General features: G+C 53.1%; 1 protein-coding gene across 5 annotated transcripts in view; it reads left to right on the top strand.

Moving 5' to 3' along the window:
* Positions 1-1,921: 1,921 nt before the first annotated feature.
* Positions 1,922-12,260, top strand: part of TCF3 (transcription factor 3) — a 37,324-nt gene continuing 26,985 nt past the window's right edge. For all 5 annotated transcript variants that reach the window (XM_054587231.1, XM_054587239.1, XM_054587245.1 and 2 more), the window contains exons 1-3: positions 1,922-1,970; positions 3,969-4,112; positions 7,615-7,687. In XM_054587231.1, the coding sequence (XP_054443206.1) occupies positions 4,041-4,112; positions 7,615-7,687 (145 nt within the window). In that variant the 5' untranslated portion in view covers positions 1,922-1,970; positions 3,969-4,040. The remainder of the gene's footprint in view (positions 1,971-3,968; positions 4,113-7,614; positions 7,688-12,260) is intronic.

The raw sequence follows: 12,260 nt of genomic DNA on the forward strand, positions 1-12,260 counted from the left end.
ATAGTCCATGAATGGAATATTCACCCCCTTCTGGGGTATGTCTAGGGCCACCCTAGGGACAATGCCCAACTCTATGGTTTACACTCATAGCCTTGGGGGCCAGGCCCACCCTGAGTGAAGCTGGGACTCCAGAAACCTGATGTCCCTTACCAGGTCTGTGGGGTCAGGGTTGGGCCCCCAGGAATGGGCCCTCACTCAAAAATACCAGGTCCATTAGTGGGAAGAGGCCTAGGAATGCAGACAGTAGCTATGGGCACCTACACTGTGCCCCTCACTGCACCCTTCTATTTCCCTGACAGGGAAACTGAGGCCCAGGGCGTGGCAAGAATTTGCCCAAGGTCACAGTGAAATGGGAGGGTTGAGGGATTCAAACCTAGACCCCATGGCCCTCACTCCTCTCCCAAGGCCTAGGGTATGTAGGGGACTCTTCGGGCCAGAAGGCTGTGTCAGGGTGGGTGGCAGCCTACTTTGGGTGTATTAGGAGGGGCTTGTGATTTTATTAGGATACCCTTCCTTTTTCCTGGGGTCTTCTTCACTCCCCTTTCCCTACTTTTCTTCCTTTCAGCCCAGCTCCCTTGCCTGGAAGCAGCCCTAAACTATGGGTTGATACAGGGGCTTCAAGTGGGGGTGGAAGGGCATTGCAGGCAGGGGGTATAGTAAGGACAAAGGCTCAGACATGAGAATGAGCCTGTCAGGTTCAAGAACAGTGCGGACGCCCTTGTGTCCAGACCTCCATGGGCCAAGGGGCTGGTAGCCTCTTCTCAGGCTTGGAAACAGTGTAGCTCTCTCCATGGGGACACAGGTAGCCATGAAAGAATGTTATTTAATTTATAATAGTAATTATTCCCATTCTGTAGGGTCTGTGGTCTTCAAAATCCTCTTGCTGTGGGGGAAACTTTGGACCTACTAAGAGAATCAGCAGGCTTGATCTATCCTTAGGTCTGTCCAAACTTAGGTCCAAATTCCATGTTACAGATTGGGAAACTGAGACCCAGCGAGTCAGAGACACAGCGCAGGTCTCACGTGGGGCTTTCTGACACTGAAACAGAGCTGACCTCGGTTTCCCTGCCCGTGAAATGGCTTTCACTCGCTGGTCCTGGACCTGGGCCTTGGTTGCCCTCTCGCAACACCCAACACCATGGACAGCCCTAGGAACGCAGACACGACCAAGCCCGAGAGGCCGCGCGGGCGCCTACGCAAACCTGAGAATAAAAATGCAAAACCCACCCCCGCTGTTTCTCGAGGACTCTAATTCGAAGAGTCCCGCCTCTTTCTTCGCAGTCAGCCGAGAGAGGGAGTGGCCTCTTCACGAAAGCTCAGTCGCGCCGCCAATCAGGCTTTCGCGCCCTCCGATTGGCCACTACCGCTCTGCCTTATCTTACCATCTCTCGGCCCTTTCTCCCTTGCGTCATGTGTGTTACGAACCCTATCCGTGTGCGCCTCCGCGTTGGAAGATAGTCCCTGCCCACTAACCCGTGCCGTTTGCAGGAGGACTCCCAGGGCGTCCCCACCCCCAGACTCCAGGCCCCGCGACGCAACAACGGCTTCTTGCGAGCGTGCGGGGCAGTCAAGCTGGGAGAGGAGGACCGCCGGGGCGGTGGCGACGGCGGAGGGATTCGCGGCCGCGCCGGACGGGGCGGGCCGTGGGCGGGCCCTGGAGTGGGCGTGTCCGGCGCACGGGTGGGGGACGGAACATGTCTCCCGCCGCAGGAAGATGAGGCAGTGGCGGCGCCCGCGGACGTAGCGGGCCGGGCAGAGCCGACTAGACGCGGCGGCACCGCGTACTCCGAGCAGGACGCCTCCGCCAGTGCCCCGAACACGCGCGGGCACGCGGGGCGGGCACGCGGGGAGGGGCCTGGGCCACGCGCCGCCCACGCGCGACCCTCGGGGCCAGCTGGCGCCCCTTTGTCCGGGGGGGGGTCCGTACGTGTACCGCTCCCCGTGCGCTGCGGTTGGGCCGCTCTGAGCAGGTAACTGCAACGGGACCGGGGGCCGTGTGGCTTTGGTGGCCCTGTGTCTTTGTGCAAAGTTGCCCCGGTCTTCCCCGCACCGTGGGGGCCGGGAAGTTGGGGAGGGGGCGGTGCTCCGGGGTGCTTTCCTGCCCCCCCCCGCCCCCGGCCCCATTGCGGGCCAGGCGCGGGGCGGCGGCCGGGAGTCATTGTTCTCCAACTTTGGTCGCCGGGCATTGGGGCGGGCGACGTGTAGGGTCTGGTGCACGCGAGGCCCGCGCGCGCCCCCTCCCCGGTCGGGCCGGCCACTTCGGGAAACTTTCCGGAGCCCTGGGAGGGGGTGCAGGGGGCGCCCGAGGGGCCTCCCAACTTTGTGGCGGGGTCCTCAGGGCGCCCCCTCCCCCGGGAGAAGCACGGCGGGGCGCTAGAGTTTGGAGGGGGAGCGTGTGAGGGAGGCAGAGTCCTTTTGTCTGAGCCGGGAAGGTGCGGCCGCGCAAACTGAGGCTCAGGTTGAGGGCCGGGGGAACTGTGGAGTGAACATCTGCTCCGCGTTAATGGGGGAGAGGCGGCAGCGGCGGCTCGGGGTTGCGAACAGCGGAGTGGTGGCGCCCCAGCTTCAAAGGGCTCCCGGGCCTCGCCGCCTGCACCGGCTGCGGGGGGTGGGCGGTTGGTTTCTCGGGCTTCCCCCTCAAAGGAAGACGTCCCGTGCCCCCCTTCCTTTGAAATGGTTCGGAACACCTTACGAGTCCCTAAAAGTCTTTGTGACACCCAGAAGTCTCAGGTCCCCTATAAGAGCCTGTTTCAGCCACCCACCCCAGTCTGTCTTAAAAATTGGTTTCAACTATCCCACAAAAAATTGCGGTTTCGTATTCAAAAAAGTCAGTTTCACATGCCCTCCCAAAAAAAAAAAGTCAGCGGGGGAGGGTGTGCTCAGGGGCAGCCGTTTCACACCCAGCCTCCAGTTGACAAACAAAGCGGGGGTTTCTCCAGCGCTGAAGTTGGGTCTCCCTCGGCCTCGGAACCCCCTTTCCCCGCAGTGTCCCCACGGCCATCCCACCACCATCCTGGCACCCAGGGAGGAAGCCAGAGGGACTTTGTTGTCTGTCTACAGAGCAAGGAAGACTAGTTCTGCGCCCTTTTCTGGGGGTGGGGTGGAGTGGAATGGGGTTTGGCAGGTGGTCCCCAACCCCCATTCTAGAATATAATGTAGCCCCTGGGACCATGGAGGGGGGGACCCTAGTCTAGGAACCCATTTCCCCCAGGGGCGGGAGAGGGGATGTTTTCAAAGTCGCTTAAAAATAATTCCCGGATACAACGTGACAATAAAACAACCTAGGGTGGTTTTTTTCTCTTCTGAGTTGGGTTGTTTCTTGAAGGGGGAGGAGATGACGGGGAGCTTTGAGGATAGGTCCTGTGCTGGGTTCCTATTAATTCAATCATGAAGCAGGCAGGGGCTTTGCCTTCTTGAAGATTTATTTTGAATTTGGGGGTGACCAAGACTTCAACCAGCTGTGACAGTTGCTTGGGGGAGGGGGTGAGCAAATCTCCTCTGGTTGCTGGGGCTGGGTAGGCCTGGGAGTGGTTAGAAATGGGAGATGTGACCTGAGGGGGACAGGTTCTGGCCCAGCAAGTGGAGAAGTGACTGCTCCAGCTCTGCTTCCAGTTTAAAATTTGTAGCTTGAGTCCCTGGTGGTCTCAGAGGGAATTAGGAAATCTGTATTTGCTCATTTCCCCTCTCTCATTGTTCAAACCCCCATTGCTCTGGGGAGAGGGGTCTCCAGGGGTCCCAAATCCTGGCATTCTTGCTGCCGTGTCCCCATAGCCAGGGTCACGAAGGGACTCAGTCTAGGGGGACCCAGTCTCTCAGGGTAGTTAGAAGGGTGTTTCAAACAGCTCTCCTACTCCCCATCTGCCTGCTTGGGCCACAGTCACAAAAACCTTTTTTCTTCTTTTCCTTTTTCTCTGTATGTGTCTGTCCCTGCCCTTCCCTGTGTCTACTATCACCATCCGCCACCTCAGACTACCACACAGGGCCATCTCTAGGACTGAGATATCCACCTTGGCCCCTGAGCCCACCATTGCAGCTGGAGAATGAACCAGCCGCAGAGGATGGCGCCTGTGGGCACGGACAAGGAGCTCAGTGACCTCCTGGACTTCAGCATGGTAAGCCAGGCTCTGCTGGCCTCTCAGACACCCCTCGTACTCCCAGGATTCCTAGGAAAGAAGTACCTACTGAAATACCCTCAGAAGCTAGGCCTAACATTTGTTTGGATGGAGGGGCCCCCAGGTGGGACTGTGGGAATCGGGGTGTCGCTCTGAAGGGCAGGCTGACATGGCAGTATGCGTAACTGGGGCCGTTGTTGGGTTCCAAAGGCACCTGTCACACAGGCGTTTGCTCAGGCACAGAATGGGTTCAGTCTACCACTATACAGGTGGGGAAACTGAGGCCCAAAGAGTGGGAGGGGCTACCCAGAGCCTCCAGTGTTTTCAAGGGGAGGCTCAGCTCTGAGGCCCCTGCTTGGCTGTGTGCACACAGTGACCTTGGCCTTCTGATCCATAAAATGAGTTGGATCAGTGTTATTTGCTACATCATGGATTTAAAACAAAAACAAAAAAGCAAGGCAGTATTCATGGTCTAATTATTTATCTAGCCACACAGTGGCTAGTGTAGTCAGTTGACATGAAGACACCTCATGAGGAGTGTGGGAATTTGTGGGCAGCACTTAGCCATCACTGCCATTGTTATTTTCGGGGAGAGGTGGGCCCCATGGGGAGAGGTAGGGATCCTTATACTTCAGGTGGTTTGATCCAACTTGAATGGCCCATTTCTCTGAGAATCAGGTGGAGGTTCAGAGAGGGTGCTGGCTTTCAGAAGTCACAGCTCAGAAACCATAGCAGAGCTCCCTTAGGTGCTGAGAGCTGGAGTGCACCTTGGACCACAGGCCTTGGTTTGCTCATCTGCACAATGGGCCACATGTCACGAGTGTCTAGGTGATCAGCATTTCCTCACAAACCAACCCAGTGTGGACAGTTCCCTAAGTCCCGCCCCTTCCCCCACCCAAGCACCATTTTGGTTTGAAACAAGTTGGGGGAGGACTCTTTCGGTCTGATTTTAACCCTCCACTAGTACCAGACCCAGTCTACTGAAGCTGATGAAAAACAAGTCCCCAAACTGAAACATCAGCCATCCTGCGGAAAAACACAGCCCTTGAGACAGTGCACCTACACCTCGGGAAGGGCCGGGCCCGTATTTTTAAGCCCTGTTTTATTTTTGCCTCCCTGGCTGAGTAACTAGGGGTACAGCTCAGTTGTTTTTTTTGTTAAACTGACAAGTCACAGACTACTGGGCCAGAACAGATTCACTTGGGGGTTGGGGAGCACAGGTTTAGAGCTGGTCTCTTCTCTGTCATCTGAGAGCCCTGAACAACTTGTCCAAATCCCCCTTCTTTTTTTTTTTTTAAGATTTTATTTATTTTTAGAAGGGGGAACGAAGGAGAAAGAGAGGGACAGAAATGATGTGAGAAACATCGATTGGTTGCCTCTCACATGTGCGTGCACCGACTAGGAATCGAACCTGCAACCTTTCACTTTGGGGACCACACTCAACCAGCTGAGCCATACCAGTCAGGGCTGCCTCCCTTTCTGTCTAGAGAGTCTGAACATCCCCCTCCCCAGCTAAAAACCAGTAACCCATTTCACAGAAGAAACAGGCTGAGAGAGTGAGATGCCCATTGTCCTCTCTCAGAATCTCAGAGCCTGATTTTCATCCTCCCTTCTTGTTACTGGAGAACAGCGCAGAGGCAGCCTCCCATTTCAGCTCACATTCTCTCCATAGCGCCCCTTCTCACCTCACCTGCCTCAGAGAAACTGAGTTCATCGGATTCTTTCAAAGACCTTGTTTTTAGACTGAAACGGAAGAAACTTAAAGGGAAGCAGGTCTTTGGGCTAGGTTCTCAAAAGTCAGAAAGACAGCAGTCAAAATTAAATACAAAGAAACTCTCTAGGTTAGAAAAGGAAGGTGTTGAGAGCAGTTTGAGTGATGTTCCCTGAGTGGTCCCGAGATGGTTCCTCTGTCTAAAGAGGGGCTGGGAGGACAAGGTGGTTGGGCAATGCCTGTCTGTGACCAGCCTGGGTGCTGCTGTGAGCCTGGTGTGTGTGGAGGCTCCCACATGCCCTAAATATCTGTGTGAGTTGGAGTTTCACAACATCCCATGTATTCAAAACCCCAAGCCCATTTCACAGAATAGAATATTGAGGCTCCAGGAGGGTGTGGCCTGTCTGGGTTGATGGTGAGTCCTACAGTGCTCAAAGGGCACAGCCCATTGCCCCTTTGGCAAGTGCGGTGGCAGAACCCCTGGCAGTTTAGGGGACAAAACAAAGACAAACCCCAGAGACTTGGCTGCTGACCTTCAGGTCTGGGGTCCTATTGGTTGGGGTCCTTCTGGTTTTGGTCCTGCCTCAGGCCAGCCCCTCCGCTAACATAGACCTCAGTTTCCCTAATGAAAAAGGAACCCATTTTGGAGAATAGGGCCCTGGGGATGCTGGCCCAGGTCAGGGAGCATAGACACACGGGCGCGCGCACACCACACCACCCCCAAGAGGGGCACAGACTATGAGAACCCATTGCCATCCCTCCCATGAGTCTCTGCTCTAACTCCTACCAGGACCAGTGGAGCATGTGGCCTTAGTTTCCCCTCCTGCAGAATGGAGCATGAGGGGGCAGGACCCTACTTCCCAGGCCCCTCCCAGGGTTCATGGTGCCCACATGAGAGTCACCCGCAGGTGAGAGCTGCATCTCCATCAGCCATTCCCCAACAAACCACTTACCCCAATTCTGGCCACTTTTATTCACTTGGGCCCAAAACAGATCTGTAAAACCCAGATCTGTGGGGCACGGCAAGGACATGTGTTTGTTTTTTGTGGCAAAGGATTTGTTGATGTTGGGTTTTCCTGTTAACACTGCTAAGCTGTTTAATCCGTAGGGACTTAACACCAAGTGTTTGAGCAGGCAGGGTGACACCCAGGGAACCACCCAATAAACCACAGGGTGGGGGTATAGCTGCTCCCTAATTCCTCCAGCTTCCTGCCTCCCTGAGCCTCAGTTTCCCCTTCTGAAGGGCAGGCATCAGCACTTATGGTGTGGTGAGGGCTGCTCAGGCAGCTGCTGAGCACAGAGCTCAGCATGTGAGGGACACTGCGCCTGGGTCATGCTCTCTGTCCCAGTGCGGGGCCTGGATGTCCTCCCCATGTCCCTGCCACTCAGGGTCAAGGATACATACAGGAGGTGACTCCGGGTTTGTCAGGAAAGATCTCTGTGCATGGTAGCATGCTAGGCCCTATCTACCTGTTAGGTATAAGTGGTCTCACCTTCTAAAGCTGAAACTTTATATCAAGTCTAAGAGCAGATAAATTGTATCAAGTACTAAATAAGTTATTCCATTGGGCAAAATACAAGCCTGGTGTAAACGATTTTAACTTCCACTGGATATTGTTGCCACTGGTGGGCTGTGCTGTCAGAGGGGCTTTCAGTTAAGGTGGTGTGCAGTGAAGGGACCCCTGGCTGCCTTTTCCTGCCTTGGCCTTCTGATGGGACAGGACCTGTAGGCAGAGCTGCATCCCCGGATGTGCCCCCCCACCCCACTCACCACTCTCTCCCTCCCCACAGATGTTCCCCCTGCCGGTGGCCAATGGGAAAGGCCGGCCCACTTCCCTGGCTGGCACCCAGTTTGGAGGCTCAGGTAGGACTCTGCCGCCTTGGGGCTGTGAGTTTGCACAAAAAGATGAGAGTGTGCAGAGGGTGGGCTGGAGCAGAACAGGAACAGTGTGCAGCACCAGATCTAGAAGGTGGAGTGGGGCTGAGGCTGGATGCAGGCTCATGGACAGGGTGCCAGAGGAGGAGGTTTTGGGGGAGGGAGGCAGCGCCCAGATCCAGCCGTTGGAGTGGGGGTGGGGGGCAGTGAGCCTGAGAACCAGCTGCTGTGACAGTCACAAGACCTGCGTTGAGTATAACGGAGGGAGCCTGGAGGTCAGCATAGCATCTGTCCTGCACCTGGAGCCCAGGCCCCTGGCCTGGAGATGGGAAGCATCTGTATCAGTCAAATGGGGGTCCTGTGTGAGAAAGGGACTTGAGTCTTTGAGGTCCTCTTTGCCTCAGTGGGGTCCTGGGTCTCCATTTCATCCCTGAAGAGGAAACTGAAGCCCAGCAGGGGCGTGATGTGGAACCCCAGCTCTTGACAGATCTTGCCTGTCCCACAAGCCTTGGGAGAGGCACAGCTCCTATTTACATTCAAGCATGTATTAGGCCCTTAACGGTATACAGGGGGATTCAGAGGGTTATTGGAACTTTGAGCATTCAAACTGGGTACATCTACCTGGCACTGAATGCTGATGACATGGCTGTGGGAGGATGGACAGTATGGCCTGAAGGCACCTACAACAGGGGTCACGAAACAGCAGTGGGGAGGGGCTTCCACAAAGCCAGGCCAGGTGGGGATGGTCTCCAAGGAGACATGGCAGAGAGTTCAAGGCAGGAGGAATAGCATGTGCAAAGGTCCTGGGGCAGGACCTTGCCTGGGGTATAACACGGAGAAAAAGGGAGGAAGTTCATGTGGCTGGAACAGAGTGAGCATGACAGGGTAAGAGGGAGGATGTTAGGGCAGGGAGGGGATGGGGCGGGTCATGCAGGGCCTTGTGTGCTATGATGAGGACTTGGGCTTTTGCCCCAAGGAAGGTGGGAACCCTAGAAGACTTTGAGTAGAGAGTTGCCATGTGCATGTGGGGGAATCCACTCTGGCTTTTGGGAGGATTTTGGGGGAGCCTTTGGGAAGGTTGACTGTTTCAGTCTCCAGCACTTCTGGTACTCTCTGTGGACTTTGGCATCTTTCTGGAATTCCGTGATTAGCAACATGTCCTTCCATGCCATTGAGATCCAGGACAGAAAATTCTATCTTAAAGTCATTTCTGAAATCCGTTGGGATATCCAGTTAGCTCTGGCTGGAGGAGGAAGGGTTTCAAGGGGGTGGTTTATGTCCACGCTGCTACCCCGAAGGGAGGAACATTGCGTTGCCGATGCCATTGCCCTGCACTGGCCTTCCTCTCTGCCTGAGGAAGTGGCAGCATGGCCAGCTAGAGTCCTCCCTGAGGTGTGGAAATCCCCACATCCCTTCCCTTCTGAAATAGCCCGCAAGGGCTAAGATGCTGCCACTTCGTTGCCTCAGGCAGAGGGTCAGGGCCTGGGGTCTTCCTGGAGGAGTTGGCACAGATGTGCCTTCATCTCCCCCTTGGCCTGTGCCCTGTGCTGTTTTCCTTATCTGGTGTCCACTTATGGGGCCAGCAGCCCTAAGTAGCCAAAGCCATGGCCCAGGGTACGGGTCCCCTCCAGGACACCCCGTGCCTGGACTGGCTTCCCAGTGCACACCCAGCCCAGCCTCAGTAGGAGCCCTTGTAAATATTCGCAGATTGATTTTCCGTGGTTGCTACAGCCCCTGCCCTCCCTCTGGCCCTGCCCTGACCACTTGGGACTGGGAGGGTCTTGTCCAAACCCCCCTTTCATCAGAAGGCCACCCTCCTTCTAGAGAGGCCATGTTAGCTTAAGGGGGACACTACCATTTATCAAGAGTTTACAAATGGTTTTGCCAGCCACAATCTCTCCCTCGCCCCTCCTTGTATGTCCTGGTACATGAAGTCAACTTGCTTCTCTTTAAATTTATTTCAAAAAGGCACTTCTATCAGAAAATCAGTGGCCTGGCCCAAAATAGGAGGTGTCTCTGAAAGTAACTGAAATGGTAGCTGAGGGGACTGTTGGGGTCTAGAGACAGCCTTGCCCAGGATGTCTGGGCCATCTCTGCCCTTTTTTAAAAAAAAATTTTAATTGATTTTTTTAAAAATATTTCATTTATTTATTTTTAGAAAGAGGGGAAGAGAGGAAGACACAGAGGGAGAGAAGCATCACTATGTGAGAGATCAGTTGCCTCTCACACGCCCCAACGGGAACCTGGCCCACAACCAAGGCATGTGCCCTGACTGAGAATTGAACCGGCGACCTTTCGGTTTGTAGGCTGGCACCCAATCCACTGAGCCACACCAGCCATGGTTAATGGATTTTTTTCGGGAGAGAGGAAGGGGGGAAGAGAAAGGAAAAGAAAGAGGAAAACATCCATTTGTTTTTCCGCTCATTTACGCATTCATTGGTTGCCTCTTGTGTGTGCCCTGATCAGGAATTAAACCCACAACCATGGAGTACTGGGGACAACACTCCCGCCAACTGGGCAGACCATCTCTGCTTTTAAGAAATGATGTGGCCCTGGCTGGTGTGGCTCAATGGATTGAGCACCGGCCTGCAAACCAAAGGGCCACCGGTTCGATTTCCAGTCAGGGCACATGCCTGGGTTGCCAGCCAGGTATCCAGTTTGGGGTGTGTGAAGGGCAACAGATCAATGTATCTCTCCCACATCGATGTTTCTCTCCCTCTCTTTTTTCCCCTCCCTTCCCTTCTCTCTAAAAATAAATAAATAAAATCCTTTTTTTAAAAATGGTGTCAGAGAAGCATTTGGCGACCACCCAGTGCCAGGCCAGGCAGAGAGGCTTTCTAGTTCTCTAGATTGAAAGATGTTTAAAACAAGAAAAATTTTTGCAGTCTTTCCGTTTGGGGAAACTCTGAGGCACAGATCTCTAAGTGATAGTGCATACTCTGCCAAACACTACAGGGTTCAAGGCCACATGAGACATCAGGGAGTGCTCGTTGTCAGACCAAAGAAAGTGTCTCTAATTTTAAGTTCTCCACAGCTTTCTTGGTTTGTGTCAATGTAACATATGCTTTGGTGAAACACTAACACTTAGGAGGGATGGTTTCCATGTTTCATCTTTGTAGGGATGCTGCGCAGGTGTATGTGATTGTTCTCTGGGGAAGCCACTAGGCTGGCCATGGACCTGCATTCACCATGAAAGGTCCTCACTGCTTGACCAGTACTGTATCTTTTAAAATCTCTTCCCATTTAATTGGTGAAAAGGAACATGTCATTTGAATGGGCACTTACTTGATTAACAATGAGTAATTACCTTTTCAAAAGCTGATGGACCATATGAGTTTTGTTTTTTTTTTTAATTAAAAAATATATGTATTTTTGATTTTCAAGACAGAGGACCTGAGAGAGAAAGAGAGGGAGGGAAACATCGATGTGAGAAACGTTGATCAGCTGCCTTCCATATGTACTCCAACCTCAGTATAAACCTGCAGCCCAGGCGTGTGCCGTACCAGGAGTCAAACTGGTGACCTTTAAGTTTGCGGGAAGTCGCCCAGCCGAGAGCTACACTGTCTGGGGCCGTAGAGTTCTTTTTGATGAATTTCCCATTTACTATATTGAGCCCCCTTTTTCATTTCTTTCTTGTGGGGAGTGGATTGACCAACTTTTTAGTTTAGCTAAATTTTTTTTTCCTAAGATTTTATTTTCAGGGAGAGGGGAAGGGAGGGAGAAAGAGAGGGGGAGAAACATTGATTGGTTGCCTCTCAAAAATACCCTGACTGGGGAGCAAGCTCGCAACCCAGGCATGTTCCAAGACTGGGAATCAAACTGTCAACCTTTTGCTTTGCGGGACAATGCCCAAGCAACTGAGCCACAACAGTCAGGGCTAACTTTTTATTTTGAAATCATCATAGATTCATAGAACAACGCAAAGAAATGTATTGAGAGGTTCTGTTCCCCACCACGCCGCAGTCCCCCAGCATCCTGCATGTCTGTGATATAACACAGAATTGGAAGGGGGGCTTTGGTACAGTACACAGTTTACTCAGATCTCACCAGTGCGTGTGTGCCAGTGCATACATGTGTGTATAGTTCTGTGCACTTTGTCCCCAGTGTAAGTCCATGAAGCTACCACTATAGTTAAGACATAGAGCTGTTCCATTGTCCCACTGTCTCTCCCCTGCTGCCACTTCATAGTCACTGCACCTGGAGACCACTAATTTGCTCTTCTCTATCTCCACATTTTATTGTGTTGAGAAGATTATATACACAGAACCACAAAGCATATTGCCTTTCGAGGTTGACTTTGTTCGCTCAGCATAAATTTCTGGAGCTCCATCCCAGTTGCTGGCTGTTCTAATGCTTGGTTCCTTTTTTGCTGCCTGATCAACTTTTTAACAAAAGTAATCATAATATTTATCAACAGTGACTTCTGTCACTATTTCTTGAGCACTATATGCCAGGTACGCAAACTGGGTCATTGATTGTGAGTCTTCCATCCTCACAGGTCAGTGACATAGGTGCTATAATCATCCTCATTTTACTTATAGAAAAGCTGAAACTCAAGTTT

Source organism: Pteronotus mesoamericanus, unplaced genomic scaffold, assembly GCF_021234165.1.
Source record: "Pteronotus mesoamericanus isolate MK-2021 breed Mesoamerican mustached bat unplaced genomic scaffold, CSHL_Meso_final contig_1210, whole genome shotgun sequence".
NCBI lineage: Eukaryota > Metazoa > Chordata > Mammalia > Chiroptera > Mormoopidae > Pteronotus > Pteronotus mesoamericanus.